This window comes from Hibiscus syriacus, unplaced genomic scaffold (genome assembly GCF_006381635.1).
Source record: "Hibiscus syriacus cultivar Baekdansim isolate YM2019G1 unplaced genomic scaffold, ASM638163v2 tig00110580_pilon, whole genome shotgun sequence".
NCBI lineage: Eukaryota > Viridiplantae > Streptophyta > Magnoliopsida > Malvales > Malvaceae > Hibiscus > Hibiscus syriacus.
Window position 1 is genome coordinate 124,135 of NW_024062791.1, and position 22,353 is coordinate 146,487.

Sequence of the window (22,353 nt, forward strand, 5' to 3'; positions counted from 1 at the left end):
TAAATGCATGAATAAGATAATGTTGGTATCATTTGGGTAGTTAATGAATTTCTACACTCGATTCGAATACAGTAGAAATTTGGCAACTAATTATGGTTCAAATGATTTATATAAGAAATTGATGGATTGTTAGAATTGTATTATGAGTTATGTGATTAGTGATAAAGGAATTATCATGGATTTGTAGCTTTTAATATATGTCATTAAAGGTTAAATGTTAAAGATACTCGGATGAGAAATTATAAGAATAATCTGGTTGGGTAAAATTACAAAAATACCCTTATATTGTAAGATGATAAGAATTGTCCCTGGAAGTTGGTTAATAACTCTGAAAAGACATATTGATCCGGTAAAAAATTATTGATGTGCATAAGAAATGTTAGCTTTGCTTAGGAAATGCGGATAACTGGTTTTTAACCCCAGGAGGGTTTGAGCAAGATGCTAGAAGTCTGTTAAGGATTTATTTCAAGATAAGAGAATATTTGGGAAAGCAATTAACCATAGGATCTTTAAATTATAATTATTTTTGTTAAGAGCTAATATCGAAATTATCTGGTTAAGAAATTACGGAAATGCCCTTGAGAGGTAAAATAGTCCGAGTTGACCCTGAATAAGAAAGTACTTTGAGAATTCATACTTAACTCGATTAAGTACGGATTTAATTGTTAAGATCTTGTCTTTGTACAGAAAAATTCATGATATTCTGGTTGTAAAATATGAGAAGGCACTTGACTAAAAAATATCCGAGTTATAAGTAAATACCTGAAGAATAATTTATCGGAGGGTGCTCTTTTATCAGAATTGTTCGAAGGGACTGAAATAGATGATAAATTGGAATTAAATAATAAGACTGGATGAAAGGAAAATATTGAAATACCGTAGATTTATAAAATGACCAAAATACCCCTGTAATGAAAAGGCTCAAGAATATCACTAAGCTCAGGAATGATTGGATATATTCGAGCTCTGAAATGAATGGAATAAAACGGAGCACCAAAATTACCAAAATACCCTTATAGCCTAGACTAAGTATATGTTTTAAATTAATTAAGGAATCCAAGTAAATATGGGTGTTGTACTACCCTTAAAAGTTATGGAACACAACTTAAGTGAACCGATCAACCTTAATGATATGTCAGTACCTGAACTACATAAATATTATTTGAACACGTGTTTGTCTTCTCAAGTTTGGTTCGATGATAATTTTGGAAATATTCAGCTCAACAACTCTAGATCGCATTCAGTACTAAGAATTTTATATTTGTTCGATAAATCAACCATGAAGACCGAACTGAAATGAAAGGAAGTACAATATGTATCCGAAATTCAGAAACGTCCGGAACTACTCTGGAAAATTCTGAAGTAGTTGGAATAGACTTGACTGCTAAATGAACTATGTAACCTCAAGGACTGAGGATTAAGTTAGAGATTGGAATAAGCCTGAAAACTCGGATGAACTTACGTGATGTATCATCCTTATGGATTATGAACCACAAATCAAGTACGTATGTATTTCCTGATATAGTTGAAACATGGAAATGAAATAAAGACCATTAGAATATATGTTAGTCTCCTTAAGATCTGTTCAGCGATGACTCAGAATGTGATCTATGGATAAGAATATTTGGTATTAAAGAGTAAATTCCCTGAAAGGTTAATGAATTTGACAAGTATTAGTTATGGGAGTTATTCATCTAGAGTTGTTTGATAATCTGGTCAATAGACATAGATTGTAAAGGTCCTGAATCTTCGTTATTCCTTATCAGCTCAAATCACTCTGGTCATGTATGAAAACATAAGTAACTCATATATAAAGGATTTTGAATACCCTTCTGATTACGTAGAGTTTATGATAAATGTCCGAATAAGATGATCATGATAAGCATATTATGATTAACTGATGATTTTGTCAGTTAACAAACTCTTATAATAGTGATTCTAATTCCCGACATTCTATCGATAAACTGAAGATTTGTGTTTCTCTATCCGATAAGATTATCCTGTATCTCTAAATAATATCTGGAAACTCTAGTGTGTTCCCTACTTATATAAATATTTTATCTGATTTCTGATTTGAATTATGTTTTGACATCTGATCTGAAATCTGTTCTGATTCCTAACTTGGATTCTATTATGATATCTGATCTGAATTATGTTTTGATTTTTGATATCTCCATTTACCGACGGAGAAATGTTTTATCTGGGGGTTTATTGTTGGAGGAAGATTATCTGTAGACTCCTCGGCTTTGTGCTCAGGGTCTAAATGGCATTTGCGGTTGGGTGTATGGTTTTGGGGAACCTACACATTTATGATGTGAACGGATGGGGGTATATATTGTTGAGTTAATCGATTGACTGAATCGGCCAAGAGGGGGTGAATTGGCAATAAAAATTTTGGTGGAAGCTTTTGCAGAAAATTGAAAGAAATTGTACAGCGATTTAGAGTGGTTCGACTTTATCAACCAAAGTCTACGTTCACTACCTTAGCTATCCACACTAAGGATTTTCCAACAAATTCACTAATTTGTTCTTTCTTTTGAGGCCAAAGAGATAACCTTACAACTCCTTCAAGAATATACCCCAATTCTTGAGAACACGCTTTTCTCAAAGAGAAATACAAATTTGCAAACTTACAAGAAAAACCTCACAATGCAAATATGTTTGCACAATTCTAGAACAAAGAAACAACACTCAAGAATAAATACAATTGAGCACAATAAGTGTTCTTGAAAGTAAAATGAATATTGAATGAAAAATAGGCTTGAAATGCTCAAACTTGAGGTTTGATGCTTTCTCTTTGATTATCTCTTGATTCTAATTGCTTGATGTTTCTTGTTATTGATCAATGGCTTCTAAGCTTGCTTAAATACTCCTTGAATCAATTCTGAACGTTGGTGATAATTAGTGGAGTCAATAGAGCCGTTATTGTGTGAAAACAATTAATTTTCTGGGTGGGAGCGTCTCATGCATCGATGCATGACCATTATGCATCGGTGCATCAGTGTAAAATTTCAAATATTTTGACCGTTGGACTCCTAGTGCATCGGTGCACTAAGAGTGCATCGATGCATGAAATGCATTCAATGTTTGAAAAATAGCCTGGTGCATCGATGCATGGATTTGAGCATCGATGCATCAAATACATTCGATGTTTTAATTAAATCAGAGTGCATCGATGCATGGAGAGTGCATCGATGCATGGAGAGTGCATCAGTGCATGGAATGCATTCGATGTTTCAACTTATTCATTGATGCATCGATGCATGGTATTGATGCATCGGTGCATGCCTTTGAAAAAATGATTTAAGGCTTGATTTTGGTTCAAAATACTTTGTGAAAATTGTTTCAAAAATAGTTTAAGTACAAATCACAATTTTACACATTTAGTAAAAATTGATCTTCAAAGACTTGGAGTAATAAATTGATATTCAATAAATTGAATCGAATATAAATTGTAAAATCATTTGTAAAAATCTTAAAATTCATTTAACTTAATTTGTTATATCGAAATATCAAAAATGTTTTTAACAATCTCCCCCTTTTTGATATAACAAAACACTTGGGAAATTTTAAGATTTAAAAAAAAAATTTGAAATCAGCTTTTGAAAAATTACTCCCCCTTACTATAAAATGTTTTAAATAAGAATGTTTTGAAAACTTAAGCCAATTGATTTATTAATTATAAGCTGCTAAGATCACAATCAAAAGAAAGGTTAGCCATTAGTTTCATAAATCAATATTCATATAACATGCAATGGATAATTGGTCATATATGTCTAATGATGCAAAAATAAGAAAATTTAACCAAATATATTTAAGTTCAAGCATCCATAAATATAAAATAAGTCCAAACATTCAACAACCAATCAAAATCAAAGTATCCAAAAACAAAGAAACCAGAAATATCAAAATCAATCCAAGTTTTAATTTTAAGAAAGCATGACAAGAAATACAAATCTACTCCATCGAAGGATCGGGAGGAGAAGGATAATGAGATCGAACTTCAAGAGTCAGAGCATCCATACGATCACACATCTCCCTCTGAAACTCAGTAATCTGAGACTCCATGGAAGCAAATCGTAGATCAAATACCTCAAAAAAAGATCGAAAATAAGGTGGTGTTTGATCTTCTTGTCGAGCGGGTTCCGGTGTATTAGCTGGATCTTCAATATCTTGAAATATCCCTTGAAGCTCTGGATCAACATTCGTAGCTGGAGGAGGAGGAGGAGCACGAGAAGAACTAGCTCCCGGAGTTTGTTTATTTGGTCGGAAGACCCGAAAACCGGTGCGTTCATCTTGAACCCAATCCGCTTTCTTTAAAGAAGTGAGATTGATTTGATTTTGGAGAGGAATGGGAGTGTTGAGAGAAACGTCTAGACAAAATTTGATAAACATATTACTAAGTAGACATCCGTAGGCTAATGTTTCAACATGTTTAGAAGGAACAATGTTTACGATGTCTACTAGTTGACTAAAAATGATCTGTGGAAGATTTATTTTGATTTTATTTTTAATACAATATATCCACCATAAATCCCTAGCACGTAGAGTGGAGTACCTACCAGCAGAAGGACGAAACCACCAAGAAATAATAAAATGAAGGAAACGGTCGTGATGGGTTCGAAGGGTACTGACACTAGCATTAGGAGTATAGGGATAAGCCACAGATTCTTTTTCGTCAAACACACCATCATCATCTAACCCGAAATGAGAAGCAATAGTTGCGGAATCAACAACAATGTACTGTCCTAGAAGATAGGATCTAATTCCGATGGTTCCACATTGGGTTTGATTTGGAATACAGACCGCATTGGAATAGAAAATGCGGACCAGTTGTTGATAGACGATAGGTTTAAGCTTAAACAATTTATCAAACTTCCAAGCTTTAAGAATCGGAAGGTATTCAAAATTGATGTCAACCATAGCTTGAAGCGAAGGAATACGCTCTTCACGAATTCTATAAGTTTGGAAAGAATTTCTGTACCTAGAGTACAGTTCGTCTCTACGACGCTCAGGCATGTTAAAACAAGAAACTAATAGACTAGTGGGTGGTGGAGGAACGGGATTTGGCGGTTGGTTTGAACGAGAATGACTAGACGAAGTTCTAGGACGTTTTGGATTAGACATGATTAAAGGAAACAGAATAAGGAATATTACCTGCAATTTGAAAACATATGTATGCACAATCAATCCCAAAACTCAATTGAGTCCTCAATATTTCAAGGATCTCTAAATCAATCCTAATGGGCATGTTTTGAAAACTATTAAAAAATTGATAATCATAATAATATAGTTTTCATGAAAACAAAAACAATTAAATCAAAAATCTTACTATTTTTTTAATTTTCGAAATCCAATAATTTTTTTTTGAAAAATTGTTTGTTTTGGAAGAAATTGGCAGTAAAATCTTGTTTAGAACAAACAAACAATCAATGCCCGATATAATGTACATCCTAGAACTAATCAAAACTAGTTCTAAAATCATAAATTTGTAAAAAAGAGGTTTTTAGAATGAGGAGTTGTTTTGCACGATTTAATGATTGAAGTAGGTTTGGGAGTTGAAAATCTTGAAAATTCCGTCGAAAAATCGTTGATTTTGAGCAAGAATGAAGATTATAGAGAGAGAGAGAGACGAACGGCTTTGAGAGAGGGGTTTTTAGGTTTTGAGAAAATGAAGAAAATGAGGCATTTTAACCCAAAACCCAACCGATGCATCGATGCATGATCTTGTGCATCGATGCACATTCAAGGCATGCATCAGTGCATCATGCGGATGCATCGATGCACATTCAAAGGGATGCATCGATACATTGTTAAGTGCATCGGTGCATTAAGCACAAAAATGTCAAAAATCCATTTTAAACACTTAAAATGCTAAATTATTTAGCTCAAGTGGTTTTGGCAACTCATATATTGAAAATTAACCATGTTCAATCAATCAAGTTAATCTCTTAAAAATATTTGAACATAAAATTAATTTTCACCAAATAACATAAACTCCTCCTAACTAATGGCAATGAATGCAATCAAAAATTACTATTATAAGCATTTTTCATTGATTCTTAAAAGTGCTAAAAATTATTTTAAACACTAAGTGAAGATAGGTTTGCTAAACCTAATTCTCTCCTAAGTGTCCAAAATCGTTCCTTGTCTAAAGGTTTTGTAAAGATATCCGCTAATTGGTGCAAAGTATCAACAAATTCTAGAACTACATCTTCCTTAGTGACATGGTCTCTAATGAAGTGATGTCTTATTTCAATGTGCTTAGTTCTATAGTGTTGGATGGGATTTTTAGTGAGACAAATAGAGCTAGTATTGTCACACTTGATAGGAATGGTACCTACTTCAATTCCATAATCAAAAAGTTGTTGTTTCATCCATAAAACTTGTGCACAGCAACTACCAGCTGAAATGTATTCGGCTTCAGTGGTAGATAATGCAACACAATTTTGTTTCTTTGAAAACCAAGAAATTAGCATATTTCCAAGGAATTGGCAAGTACCGGAGGTGCTTTTCCTATCTAATTTGCATCCTCCATAATCCGCATCAGAAAAAGCATGCAAGCTAAAGCTAGAGTCTCTAGGATACCAAAGTCATAAACTAGGAGTGTCCTTAAGGTATCTAAAGATTCTCTTAACAGCTAGTAAATGTGATTCCTTAGGGCATGATTGAAATCTAGCACATAAGCAAACACTAAACATAATGTCCGGTCTACTTGCAGTTAGATAAAGTAGAGATCCAATCATTGACCTATATAATTTAACATCTACATATTTACCTCCTTCATCTAAGTCAAGCTTTGTTGAAGAGCTCATTGGAGTGTCATGAGGTTTCCCATTTTTCAGTCCAAACTTCTTGAGTATATCTTTGACGTACTTAGCTTGATTGATGAAGATGTCATCTTTTCTTTGCTTGATTTGGAGTCCCAAGAAAAATGAGAGCTCCCCCATCATGCTCATCTCAAACTCACTTTGCATTAGCTTAGAAAATTCTTGGCAAAGAACATCATTAGTAGAACCAAATATTATATCATAAACATAAATTTGAACTACTAATAAATCTTTACCTTTATGCTTCAAAAACAATGTAGTGTCAACCTTCCCTTTTGAAAAACCTTTTTCAATTAAAAAATTTGACAATATTTCATACCAAGCTCTAGGAGCTTGCTTTAAACCATAAAGTGTTTTTGTCAATTTTAAAACATGATCCGAAAATTTGAATCTTCAAAACCTGGAGGTTGTTCCACACACACTTCTTTTATAAAACCATTTAAAAATGCACTTTTAACATCCATTTGATATAATTTAAATTCATTGAAACATGCAAATGCTAATAACATTCTAATTGCTTCAATCCTAGCTACGGGAGCGTTGTTTCATCATAGTCTATGTCCTCTTCTTGAGTATACCCTTGAGCAACAAGTCTAGCCTTGTTTCTCACTATATTACCACTCTCATCAAGCTTATTCCTAAATACCCATCTAGTACCTACAGTAGATTTATTACTAGGCCTTTCAACTAATGTCCATACTTTACTTCTCTCAATTTGATTTAACTCTTCTTGCATAGCCATAATCCAATGTTCATCATTTAATGCTTCTTTAATATTCTTAGGCTCTATGCATGAGATAAATGCAACATAATTACAAATATTTCTAAGAGAAGATCGAGTTGTTACCCCTTTTGATGGATCACCTATAATTTCACCATCCTTGACATAGTTGTACTCTCTTGGATAAGATACTTCCCTTTCTTCAATGGTTGGATTCTCAAGAGGATCATGAGTTTCCTCATTTTTCGTATCTTCCTTTGATGATGGTTTTCCAACGTCATGTTTAACGTCATTTGTATTTATAACACCTACATCATCATTCACACAAGAATCCTTCCTCGGAAGGGGATTATCATCGAAAACAACATGTATAGACTCTTCTACAACTAAAGTTCTTTTATTAAATACACGATAGGCTTTAGAATTTAAGGAATAACCCAGAAAAATTCCTTCATCACTTTTAGCATCAAATTTGCCAAGGTTTTTTTACCGTTGTTTAAAACAAAACATTTACATCCAAAAGGATGAAATAACTAATGTTAGGATTTTTATTTTTGAAAATTTCATATGGAGTTTTCTTTAAAATTGGCCTAATCATTACTCGATTTACAACATAACAAGTGGTATTTGTGGCTTTCGCCCAAAAATATTTTGGCAAATTATTTTCACAAAGCATGTTTAGCCATTTCTTCTAAAGTTCGATTTTTCCTCTCAACAACTCCATTTTGTTGAGGGGTTCTAGGTGCTGAAAAATTATGGCTAATACCGTTAGAGTTGTAAAATTCAGTAAATCAAGATTTTCAAATTCAGTTCCATGATCACTCCTAACACTAGTTATAGAGTAACCTTTTCATTTTGGATTACTTTTGAAAATGTGATGAATTGTTGTAATGCTTCATCTTTAGTATTTAAAAATAGAACCCAAGTATATCTAGAATAGTCATCTACCAAGACAAATGCATATTGTTTTCCACCCAAGCTAGTAGTTCTAGTTGGCCCAAAAAGATCTAAATGGATCAATTGTAAAACTCTACTAGTTGATACATCATTAATGGATTTAAAAGAAACTCGCTTTTGTTTTCCTTTAGCACAAGCATCACAGATTTTATCATTATCAAATTTAAGCTTAGGCAACCCTCTTACTAGGTCTCCTTGAATTAACCGTTGCAAAACACTCATACTAGCATGTCCTAGTCTCATATGCCATAACCAACTATCATGTTCATCCTTAGCAACTAGGCATAAATTAGTCATATCAAAAGAATCTAAATGCACCATGTATATGTTCCCTATTCTATGACCAACAAGCATAATCCGATTAGATGCAATGTCAATGACTTTACATCCATTAATTTCAAATAAGACATTGAATCCTTTATCGCATAATTGACTAATACTCAATAGATTATGCTTTAATCCATTCACATATAAAACATTTTTAATTTGTATGGAAGAGGTATTACCTATTGTACCAATACCTTCAATGTGACCTTTTGAATTGTCTCCAAAAGTCACTTCTCCTCCATTTTTGGCGTTAAGCTCAATGAACCGGCTTTTGTCTCCTGTCATGTGTCTTGAGCATCCACTATCAAGGTACCATGAATTTGAATTTGTTTCCCGTGCCTTGTAGCAATGCTCCTTTCCCTACAAACATAGATTAATTTTTTATTTTTGGTACCCAAATTCTTTTGGGTCCATATTCATTAGTTTCCAAAATCCTAGTCCCCTTAGGTATCCATTTGTGTAGGATATTTTTATCTTTAGTAGTAATGAGTTCTTTAGGAACCCACATACTTCTAACGATTTTTCCATTAGAGGTTCTTTGGGGACCTTTATGATTGTAGTTTCTAAAACTTTTTCTAACAAAGTTGGATTTTGAATTTCCACCTTTTTCAAAATGTTTTGTTCCAACTTTATCAAAAGAAGTTTTAAGATCATCAATTTTCTTTTGATGATCACCATTGATCTTTGAAAGTAAATTTTGCAAATCTAAATTTTTTCTTTTCAAACTCTTCTAGTTTGATTTGCAAATCTTTGATTTTACTTTCAAGATCGTTGTTGGTTTTGGATATGAGTTTGTTTTCATTTTTCAATTTTGAAACATCATTTTTATATTTTAAAAATAATTTATCATAATCTGAAGCCAACCCATTATATTCCTCTAATAACTCATCATAGGATAAATCATCAAAATCGGATGAGTTAGATGTTACCTTAGAATCTTCCCAAATGCCATCAAGAACAAGTTAGCTACTTCTAGTTCCTCTTCATCGGAACTTTCTTCATCGCTCCATGTAGCCACATGAGCCTTGTGCTTATTCTTTGATTGACCCTTTTTCTTTAATTATGGGCAATCATATTTAACATGCCCTGGCTTTTTGCATTCGTAGCAAATGATTGGGTCCTTCTCTTTCGGTTATTTTTGAGGCCTTCATTTCGTTTGAATTTTCTTCCTCGATAAGGTCTCATCATTTTTCTGAACCATTTGGCAAACAATGTCATTTCCTCGTCATCTTCATCGTTATTCGAATCACTCTCATCTTTTGTGGATTTGAGAGCAACTCTAATGTTTTTCTTCTTCTCCTTCTCCTTTGGTGTCTCGTCAATCTTGTCAAGGTCCACCTCATCTTCGAGCATCATTTCATGAGTGAGGAGTGACCCAATTAGCTCTTCAAGAGTTAAGGACGTTAAGTCCTTAGACTCGATGATTGTCGTCTTCTTTGATTGCCATGATTTTGGGAGGGAGTAGACTAACTTCCTCACAAGCTTTTCATTTGAAATGATCTCTCCATATGATTTGAGACCATTGACAATTGTTGAAAATCTATCCGTCATAGCTTTGATATCTTCATTTGGTTTCATCCTGAAATTTTCATAGCTATGCGTTAGAATACTAATTTTAGATTTATTTACCTCATCGGTTCCTTCATGAGTGACTTGAAGTTTGTCCCATATTTCTTTGGCAGTTGTACACGATGAAACTCTTCCGTATTCATCTGGTCCAAGAGCACAAAAAATGATATGGATGGCTTTGGAGTTGAGCTGGAACATTCTTGTCTCTCATTCACTCCACAACCTTGGATGAGTGAGAGGTTTGATATATCCTTCTTCTACAGCATTCCATGCTCCCATGTCACTTGCTTGAATGAAGTACATCATTTTATTCTTCCAATAGGCATAGTTAGCTCCATTGAAGAAAGGAGATTTGTTGACGGGCATCGAGTCGAGATTGGAGTCGAAGTTTGAAGCGGAGGACATTGATGATTTTGATTATCGATATAACTCTTCCCGAATCGACTCAAGAGGCAATTAAACCTTCAAATGAGTTAGGCTCTGATACCAATTGTTGAGTTAATCGATTGACTGAATCGGCTAAGAGGGGGTGAATTGGCAATAAAATTTTTGGTGGAAGCTTTTGCAGAAAATTGAAAGAAATTGCACAGCGATTTAGAGTGGTTCGACTTTATCAACCAAAGTCTACGTCCACTACCTTAGCTATCCACACTAAGGATTTTCCAACAAATTCACTAATTTGTTCTTTCTTTACAACTCCCTCAAGAATATACCCCAATTCTTGAGAACACTCTTTTCTCAAAGAGAAATACAAATTTGCAAACTTACAAGAAAAACCTCACAAGGCAAATATGTTTGCACAATTCTAGAACAAAGAAAGAACACTCAAGAATAAATACAATTGAGCACAATAAGTGTTCTTGAAAGCAAAATGAATATTGAATGAAAAATAGGCTTGAAATGCTCAAACTTGAGGTTTGATGCTTTCTCTTTGATTCTCTCTTGATTCTAATTGCTTGATGTTTCTTGTTATTGATCAATGGCTTCTAAGCTTGCTTAAATACTCCTTGAATCAATTCTGAACGTTGGTGATAATTAGTAGAGTCAATAGAGCCGTTATTGTGTGAAAACAATTAATTTTCTGGGTGGGAGCGTCTCATGCATCGATGCATGACCATTATGCATCGGTGCATCAGTGTAAAATTTCAAATATTTTGACCGTTGGACTCCTAGTGCATCGGTGCACTAAGAGTGCATCGATGCATTAAGTGCATTCGATGTTTGAAAAATAGCCTGGTGCATCGATGCATGGATTTGTGCATCGATGCATCAAATGCATTCGATGTTTAATTAAATCAGAGTGCATCGATGCATGGAGAGTGCATCGGTGCATGAATGCATTCGATGTTTCAACTTATTCATTGATGCATCGATGCATGATATTGATGCATCGGTGCATGCCTTTGAAAAATTGATTTAAGGCTTGATTTTGGTTCAAAATACTTTGTGAAAATTGTTTCAAAAATAGTTTCAGTACAAATCACAATTTTACACATTTAGTAAAAATTGATCTTCAAAGACTTGGAGTAATAATTTGATATTCGATAAATTGAATCGAATATAAATTGTAAAATCATTTGTAAAAATCTTAAAATTCATTTAACTTAATTTGTTATATCGAAATATCAAAAATGGTTTTAACATATATATATGTTTTAAAAGATCTGTATCTTTTTACTGGTTTTACGGGAACACACTAGAAAACCTATTCTGAACTCCTGAATCTAGACATCCGAAATATTTCCATCTGAACTGAATACTATCTGTTACTACCTGCGATATCAATGGACCTCAACTCAGCCTAAAGATCTGTAAATGTCTGAACCGATAAGGAAATATATGTTTATCTGTATATGTACGTTCTTCAGCATCATCTGGTAGTTCTGTATTACTGAGCTTTCCGAAGCTCACTCTATTACTCAACATTGCAGGTTAAAAGAATTGTATCAGTGCAACTATCGTCATCAGTAAGGGAGTTCTTCCGGTGCTGTTGCAGAGTACGATATATGTGATTAGGGGGCATGTAATTGTATTTTGTTTTATATGTGAGTTTGAAAATCTGTTTTAATTCTACATATCGATTAATGATTTTATGAGTTTACATGTTTTGATAAAAAAAAGTTTTAAATTTTCCGCTATTTATACAGTGGGTCGCTCTGGTGGCCCTAATGTGACAACCCAGATCGGATCGGGTTACCCGCATCGGTCAGGTCTGGCTCTATCTTACAGTGACCCTGATCTCTACCTATGTAACCGAATACAGCATCTACTAAATACACAAGACACAGCTAGGTATCACTAACTTAAGATTCCTAATAAAAGGATCTAATACACGATCTTTCTCCTAAAATTAAATAATTACAAAAATTATTTCTTAATCTAATAATCATGCATTAAATAAATCAACAAATTATTACTAATAAATTAAATTAAATTAAAACGTTAAAATGTTATCGTATCAGCAAAGTGTCGAGATATATGATTTGCATCCAAATGAAGTAGACCGTCTGCCATTTTATATCTGCAAAAAAATTAAATAAGTAAAATATTAAATAAATTAAATACTTAAATAAATTAAATACAAAATATTAAAAATATAATAAAATATACCTTAGAAGAGATTATAAGAGTATTTGAGAGAATTGAGAGAATTGAGAGGTGTGATGAAAGTGATTGAGGATATGAATATTTATATGGAGGATTGAGGTGTGAAGCGTCGGGGGTATGGGGGTAATTATGAGTATAGCGCGGGGCAGGGGGCGCGCCTTCCTGACGCGTGTCAGATTCACAGGTAAGGCGCGGCCCCTGTCCCGCGCCTTATGTGTAATTACACACCTATCCTGCGCTTTACACACGTGTATCCATGTCAGCATAATGCGCGCTTCAGGGGACACGCCTTACTCCACGTGGCGCCAAATCAACATATAGCGCAGTGCAGGGTGCGCATTTTACTGCTAAGGGTGTTAGATCGAGAAATATAGTCTGACCGGTGTTAGATCAGTAAATATACCAGTCACCGGTGATTTTTTTGGGAAAATGCCATATATATATTATAGGGATATAAAATCAAAATTTTATATTCAATTTGAATTTTTGACTTTAATAGCTAAGGGTGGGGTTCAGGTTATAAATGAGATTAGTCTAATTTGAGTTGTGTTGAATTCAGTTTGATTAGATTTGAAATTTTAAAAAATTAAGTTTGATTCTATTTAAAAACTCACGAGTTTAAAATTATCAAATTCGGTTTGAATTCAAAATGAAAACATAAAGCTCAATTCAACTTAAAAGCTTACGAGCTTAAAATTTTCAAACTCGACTTGAGCTAAGAAAACCTTAAATTCGAAATATTCTCAAATTAGCTCGACTAAAGTTTAAACTCAAGCTTGAACTTAAATCTTAAGTACATAAAAGCCATACATTTTACTTTTTTAAAATTGATAACATATAAATAATAATAATAATTTAATTTAAAAAAAATTGAAATTTTAATATATTATTTTTTTTTCAAGTTGCTTGCTAGCTTTTAAAGTCGAATATTAAGTAACTCATTAAAAATTTGAGTCAAGTTCGATCTCGAGTTGAATCTATTCGATTCGAGATTTAATAGAGCTTTAACTAAATCGATCTCGAATAACTCTCGATTTATCTCGTCTCATTTATATTCTTGGGTATGATGAAGTATCATGCCTTTTCAATTTAGAGTAAAATACATAAAATAGTCATTGAATTATGAGTAAATTTTTTGTTTCAATGTTAAAGTTTCAAAAATAATGAAATAATCATTAATATTATTATTTTATAATAAATTGATAATTGTTGTTATACTAGTAATAAAATATTGATGTGACACGTTAAATTAATTACATACTACAAAGAAAAATCGAATAATATCCCTATGATAAGTGTAAGTGGTGTGTTTTCATATGAGGGTGGTGGAGGTTATGGATTTACTTTTGGTATTCCACATAGTTAATTTAAGAATGAGATTGAGTTTTATTCAAATTCTTCTTGCCATGTTTGTCGGAGCTGCTTTCCTTTAATAATAAATAAATAGACTGAAATTGTAGGTTGACTCAGATTTCAGATTAAATTTTAATTTGTTTTGTGACTCGTAATGATCGAGTTGTATTCTTTTCTGTAGTTTATAATAGTAAATTCAGGTTTTTGATAGAATGAATATGTGAAAAGACTAGGTGGGATTGAGGAGAGTTGTTGATGAGAGTGCTTAAGTAGTTGCTGGAGATTTCAATGTGATCATTCATCCAAGTGAAAGCTCAGATTATGACGACAGACAAGCTTCATTCAACGCATGATATGCAAAATTTTGTGGACTGTAGGTGGACTTTACCAATCAGGTGCTAATGGTGTTGGGTTATTCAGTGGGCTAAGGACCCTAAATGTTTTATTTTGCCTCTTTAACTTGTAAGCTTTAAAATTGGGCCGCTACAACTTTATCCTATACAGGCATGCTGCAGATTACTTGTAAGGTTCAGTGGGCTAAGGACCCTAAATGCTTACAACTACTGGTTTTGATTAATTTGTGTCACATTTAATTTTTAATCATAAATTCTTTTTCCATATAATTATGCTCTAAACTTCGTATTTAACAAATCTTTTTATTAGTTTGAAGCGATTATAATATAATATTTTTTTTTAAATGAGTCTTATAAACACAACTACTCATATTTAAAATCTCTAAAAGAAATAAATTTTATTTTGTTACTAATATCATTTAATAAATTTACATTAATAAATTTAAATAAAAAATCATTTATAATTATACCAATATTTTTTAATGGCAGTACATTAAATTTCTGCTGCACGATTATAATGTGGTCCGTGTATTAAGCAAGCAAGGAAAGAGGGGCATCACTAGGAACGGACAAGAAGTTATTTGAAGACTGCACATTCTTAGCAAGGCTTTCGGCAACTACGTTTGCCTCACGACCATATTAAGGTTAAATATATAATTTAGTATTTGAATTAATTTTTTTGATTAATCATAAATTTAAATTTATTTTTTAATTTAAATCAATATTGAACTTGATTATTGATTTAAATTGATAAAAAAAAGTAGGAAAAAAGAACAGAAAAACTAATTTGAATTAATAACAAAATAATATTAAGTTAAATCTTCCAATAAAAAATATATTTTAATTAAACTAACAAAAAATTAAATATTAAACTAAATTCTATTATTTAGCACCGCATCACATGCAAGTCTGAGGACGCCAACATTTTCGCAGCATTAATTGCATTTTTCAATTGCTTTTCGACAAAGAAACATAAAAAGGTATTAAAATCCCAGCCGCATAAGAGCCATTGAATAATAATCAACCTCATCCTAACTCGAATGGAATCAATTAAATAAATGGAAAATTTATTTTAAAGAAAAATATAATAACAACATAGATGAGTTAAAGTGGTAAGCAACTTAATATCGCTTACGTAAGATCTCGAGTTTGAAATTTTTGTGTATGTATAAAATTCCTATCGATAGATTCACCCATCAAAACTAGGTGTACGATGTCGGTCGGTCTAGATTAGTCAGAACGAAATCTTGGAATCGGGAGATCAACAAAAAAATATATTATAAAACGCATACCCTATACTTATAAAAATCTTAAAATTTTCAACTTAACCTTGATTTATTTTAAGATTTCCTTACATGTTAGACGGGTTTATCTTAAGTTTATTTAAACAAAATATTACTTCTTTTAAGCTCTAATTGCAATTTTATTTACAATACAATGGCTGAATAAAATTATAAACCAAACATAGTCAAATTTTAAGAATTTTAATTTAAAATCTTAAAATTCTTGTGAATTGTGATGTCAATATTACTGTTTAGACAATAACTCATTCACAAGTACGAGTTTTACTTCATAAAACTCGGAGATTATAAATTATTTGAGGCAAGCCTTTTGCTTTTGGTATATGTTTATATATATATATTAATTTTATTTTCTCCATTTGGTGAGGAGCTCATCATTTTCACATGAGACGAGAGAAATGGTTAATGGTTTGTGTTATTTATGTATGTCACATGTCGAGATGGTGGTCAGCTAAGCCTAACAAGTGAATTAATAATTTATTATTTCTTATTTTTATTGTTTTCAATTACTTTTTAACAATTGACTTCAGTTAAATATTGTTTTTCTTATTTCAACTTAAATTAAAGTTTAGATATATTATTTAAGTGAAAAAAATAAAGATTAAAGATTTATTCAAGTGCAGTAAAAATATATAAAAAAATAATGAAATAAATGATATACTTTAATAAGCTTATTGTGATTTGAAAACGAATTAATAATCGTCCTTTCATAATCAACATTTATAAAATCTGATTTAAATTAATTACTTAATAAATTAAATATTAATGATTAATTAAAAAACGGATTAATGGACAATTTGTTTCTAATCATCCTGGTCAAGCTTCCCTAGATTTTGGCCTTTTATCTTTCAACGGGTGTTGGATAAGTTAAACGTTGCCGTTGTCAGCATCAGAGTTTGCAGGTTAGCTAGGGTAGGTGATTAGGTGTCCTTTTGCCTTCAAATTTGCTGCCCCATCTCATAAAAGATTACTGTATTTCCTTGGTGACAGGTGACTGTGGTTGATTTTCTCATTAACTGCGTAATTTGATCCAAGAAGTCATAATAGTACAATTTAATTTAAAAAGCTGTAGTTAAAGTAATAAAATTGTTGTTGATATTTAATTTAATTTTTGAATTGATATGGATAAATATCTTGGAAAATATAAATAAAAAGTATGGAAAGACAAAATGAAAAAAGTTGAAAGCGAAATGCATAAATAAAAAACCTTTAATTTGTAGGCTTTGTTGATTTAGGCGGGTTCATGCAAACTTCAACGAAAAATTCAAATCAAAACACTTGTGAAGTTAATTATGTAAATTTCTTCATTTTTATGTAAGTTTTATTTAAAATTTCCATCGTTTGTTGAATAAAAAAATCTATAAATAGACTAAACATGTATTAAACAAATAAATAATAAGAAAAACATGAATACATTCTAAATTTATTTATAAAATATTATATAAATTACAGAATCATATTAGCACGTTAAAACTTTAAACCGGGAAGGCGTGGCTGTTGCTTTGTAATTTGCTTTATAAAAATCGTTATTAGATCCAAATTGAATTCAAAGGATACTTCTACTCCATATCCAAGGGGCCCATTGAAAGAACATGTAAAGAAGGATTTCTCTTGTCTTCTTTCAATTAAATTTTCGCCATTTTAATTAGCTTTCTTCCATCAACTGACTCCGCTTTTCTCAAGCCAAAACACCTTTAGAGTGATTAGTGATGGAGTCCATGCACTTTATTCTAAAGATTGCTAATAAAATTTGAATCTTATTACTCTAAAAGTTTAGTAAATCAGTTTATATTAACGCTCAAATTATTAAAAAAATATATAGAATACACTTTAATCACAAAATAAAATGCATAAAAGATGAGTTATTGAGCTTTAAATATAAGGTCCTCTGGAAAAAGAAAACTGATGAAACATTGAATTGTCAAATTAATTAGGGCTTAATGATGAAGAGCCGCTAGCTCTAAAAGAATTTAAATTCAGCAGTTAAGTACTAACTATATCGTGAGGTAAAAGGATTGACATGTAGAGATGAAGATGGCAAAGGTTCACTTGCTAATAATGAAGCATCCCCAACTGTCTAAACTCAAAGCAAACCCATGAAACTTAATGAACTTTCTCTTTTCACAACTGCCACACATGATGCACTATCTCCATTAACTCTCAACACAAAAACCAACTGATTAGATTTAGATAAATTGCCAAAACAATAAAATAAAAGAGTTATCTTTTTCTTGTTCTTGGTGTCTGCATTTTTCTTTTATTAAAGGAAGAGCCAACCATAGATAGATTCAAAAGTAAAATAGCAAGATCTTTGAACAGAAAAAGAAGTTTCACTCATTAGTCCCTGCATTTAAATTAAAAAAAAAACTCTTATCTTCTGTTTTGTCTGAGTGGAGACATGAATCTTCTGAATCTATTATTTCCCATGTGGGCATGTTCCTTCTCATTGTTTTCATTTGTAATTCTTGCACGACCCGAGTCAACTATTTCGTTCATCCCGGCTTCTGTTCTTCGTCCTGAACAGGATCCCATTTCCCAGTTTTCTTCACAAATGGAAGCTGCTTCTCCAGGTACTTCTCTTAAATGGGGTTGCTTTTTTTTTTTTTGCTTGCTTTAGCTGCTCAACTGATCCAGTCTACTATTTTTTTTACTACGTTTTTCTCTTATGAACTTCCGAATTTTCAGTACTTTCGCTGCAAGGAATAATTGTTGGCTCTATTAAAGTGGACAAATTTAGCTTATTTGACATAGAAACCCGCAATTTGTGATTCTTCTTCAATGAACAAGCAAACAAGTATAGTGTTTGAGATATGTCTATGGTTTCCTCTTATATTTCTAACATCAGCTTTTGATTTTTAGTTCAAACTTACATGCATTTGTTACTCAAAATGACAGTTGTCTTTTACAAGCCTATTTTTGCCCCATTTCTTTGGGTCTTTTTTGGTGCATTAATATGGTTCCCTATGCAAGCACAAAAAAAGTTTGTTGTTTTTTCTTCCATTTACCTATGCTAATTCCAATTAACCATGTTAATGTTAAAGCAGGAGTGGCTGTGGTTAGAGTAGTGCACCACCAGGATTTGAACAAGAGAATTCTTATAGCTCTAATTGTTGCCTCCACTCTCCTTGGTGGATTATTGCTCTTTTTGTTATGTTTCTGGATATGTAGACTGAAAATATTGAAGAATTCCAATGGGAAAAGCAACCAGAACCAAGGTATAATTTTTGTCTCACTTAATCACCTTATGTTTGGGTTTCCAAGTTCTCGTCAGGAGATCAAAACTATTCCTTGCTTATGGTTCTTGTCTTCTGATATGAACTTTGTTGTTTACTATTGTTTTCACTGCACAATCTGCAGAACCTACAAAAGCACTTTCATTGAGTCCAATAGTGGATCGTTTTAATTCCTTATGGATGGCTGGGAAAAAGGGTTCAGTAGCTGTTATCGAGTATCGGCTATTGGAAGCTGCAACAAACGGTTTCTTGGAAAGTAATGTTTTGGGTGAAGGTGGTCGCGGTCGTGTTTATAAAGCTTCCTTCGATGAGAAATATCTTGCTGCTGTAAAAAAATTAGATGACGTCGGAGTTGATGCTGAAAGGGAATTTGAGGTAATATTTTGTGCCTGACTGAAGTAGATTGGGATATCTATAGTCTATTGCATTTGATATCCTTCTTGGGATTATTGCTATGTGCAGAATGAGGTGGACTGGCTAGTCAAAATCCGGCATCCGAATATTGTTTCACTGTTGGGTTACTGTATCCATGGTGAAACGAGGTTACTTGTATATGAAATGATGCAAAATGGTTCTTTGGAGAGTCAATTACATGGTATATATAAACTCCTTTTCTCAATTACAAAGTCACAAAGAACAGTGAAAGTTAGTGGAAGATGGCTAAAGTTTATCTTTTGATCTAATTTTGTTGATTTGGACATTATAGGACCTTCTCAAGGATCAGATTTAAGCTGGCATTTACGAATGAAAATTGCAATTGATGTTGCTAGGTGAATTCCATATCCAGTTCTGTTCTGATATCTTATTCTAATCCATTGCTTATTTGTTATTAATTTAGTTCGAAAAATTGTCATTGATCTCTGATAGAGCATTAGAATATCTTCACGAGAACTGTAATCCACCGGTTGTCCATAGAGATATAAAGTCATCTAACATCCTTCTCGATTCCAACTTCAATGCTAAGGTAAACCTTATGTCTGACAGACATGAAGTTCTTTTCTTTATGGTTCTTTCTTGAAATAACTTGGAATGGTTCCCTTACCAATCTTTTCCTTGGTTCAGCTGTCAGACTTTGGCCTTGCCGTGACTACTGGATCGCAAAACAAAAATGTGAAGTTATCGGGAACATTGGGATATGTAGCTCCAGAGTACCTCTTAGAGGGTAAGCCAAATCTCTTTGTAATTAATACATAAGAAATTCCGAATGAGAACCCTTGCATTTTCTAGTAATATTCATCTTTCTGCAAAACCAACAATACATAAATGGGGGTGTATTTCCTCGAAACCCGAAATGTTCATGCCAATGCCATTGTGCCATACGGTTCTATTTATGTTGTTGGCCAGTTGCCTTCTGACTTCAAATAAATCATAGGAGTTGGCTGCCAGATTTTCTAACCTAATCTTTCTGCCCCCGGTATATTATTGCCGAAGAACTCAGTTATAAAAATGTCTGCTGAATCCAAATTCAGCAGACTTTTAGTATTACGGTTGTTTTGTCAGTGACATTGAATGTGATTCATGTGTCCTTGAGCAAATGCAGATCTCCAGAAAGATGGAGACATAATTGTTAATGTTTCCTGCCTCAATGGCTCGACCAAATGATACTAAGAGCTATTTTTAGTACCAAATGTAGTCTCACTCTTGAACCGAGTAACGACATCGTTGAGTTTCTCAGGCAAACTGACTGATAAAAGCGATGTATATGCTTTTGGAGTTGTGCTTCTGGAGCTGCTAATTGGAAAGAAACCACTGGAGAAAATGTCACCAACTCGGTGCCAATCCCTTGTGTCATGGGTAATTTCTTTTGACCATACTATTAACCTCGAGGAGTTTCAGCCAAGCTGTTAATTGTATTCATCTTGAACTTCGTTTATATACACAATTTTGATATAGGTCATGCCCCAGCTTACTGACCGATTGAAACTTCCGAATATAGTCGATCCGGTAATTAAAGACACAATGGATTTGAAGCACCTATATCAGGTACACAAGAGATATTTCATCAGCATCATCGTTACATGGTATGTGTGTTTTCTTGTTATAGATTCAAATTGTATATCTTTCTGAACAGGTTGCTGCTGTTGCCGTGCTTTGCATACAACCCGAACCTAGTTATAGGCCACTCATAACTGATGTCCTGCATTCTCTCATCCCTCTAGTACCAGTGGAACTAGGAGGTTCGTTAAGAGTTACATAGCCGGTCAGCCCCTCCTCTCTTTCTTCAGTTTCGTGCCGGTTATACAAATTCGGAAATCGCGATGTCTTGAGTTTTGATTTTGCATCTTCTCGTCTTGGCTAAAAGATTGCTTCGGTAGCTTTCCCTCATTCTTTCAAAATGAACGTTCCCTTGGAGGATCTGATGCAATTTCAGTCTGCCGTGAAAGTAAACTTTTTGGTTTTCTGGTGATACGATGTAAAGTAAGGTAATATTTGAAATACGAATATTCAACATGATCTGTGTAGTATTGTGGTAGTTTATGTTCGATATCCATATATTGTTGAATATTAAATTTCTTTTATTTATATGGTTGATAATTTGGGATATCTGTTTGCATGTTAGATATATTAATAATCAATACGGTAAAGTACACAAATAGTTTCCTGACTATAAGATATTGTTTTGTTGAGTCCTAGGACTATTAAAAGTTATAAAATAGTCACACAATTAATCATTATGTTCTAAATTTGTCTTTTTTCGTGAAAAAATTAACGATAATTTGAGTTGGATATTAACAAGCTGGCTGAGATAAGATAACCGTTTGAAATTTTGAGATGAGATTAGATTTTATAATATCTCAGTCAGCATAACGTCTAGCTTAAATTACCATTATTTTTTAACGGAAGAGGACTAATTTGAAACATAATGAATAGTCATGTGATCATTTTGTAATTTTTAATAGTTGAGGGACTCAACAAAGCAATAATCAAGAGATTATTTTGTATCTTTTAGTAGTCAGAAATATTATCTTATAGTCAAGAGATCATTTATGTACTTCATCCTATTTAATAATTATGATACGAGATTAAGTATTATTTTACAAACTTAAATATAATATTAAAAAAAGAAGAAGCAATCATGTAATCACATAAATGTAAGTTACA

General features: G+C 32.7%; 1 protein-coding gene across 2 annotated transcripts; it reads left to right on the plus strand.

The window, feature by feature from the left end:
• Positions 1-18,298: 18,298 nt before the first annotated feature.
• On the plus strand, positions 18,299-21,578 carry LOC120133447 (probable receptor-like protein kinase At1g80640). 2 transcript variants are annotated; one of them, XM_039150024.1, is made up of 10 exons: positions 18,299-18,588; positions 19,060-19,233; positions 19,376-19,626; positions 19,714-19,846; positions 19,958-20,021; positions 20,119-20,215; positions 20,314-20,413; positions 20,927-21,045; positions 21,145-21,234; positions 21,323-21,578. In XM_039150024.1, the coding sequence occupies exons 1-10, from the start codon at positions 18,417-18,419 to the stop codon at positions 21,446-21,448; spliced, it is 1,326 nt and encodes a 441-aa protein (XP_039005955.1). In that variant the 5' UTR covers positions 18,299-18,416; the 3' UTR covers positions 21,449-21,578. The 2 variants fall into 2 exon arrangements, with proteins under 2 accessions (XP_039005955.1, XP_039005956.1); XM_039150025.1 differs by having other exon boundaries at positions 19,063-19,233; positions 21,323-21,577.
• The last annotated feature ends 775 nt before the right edge of the window (positions 21,579-22,353 follow it).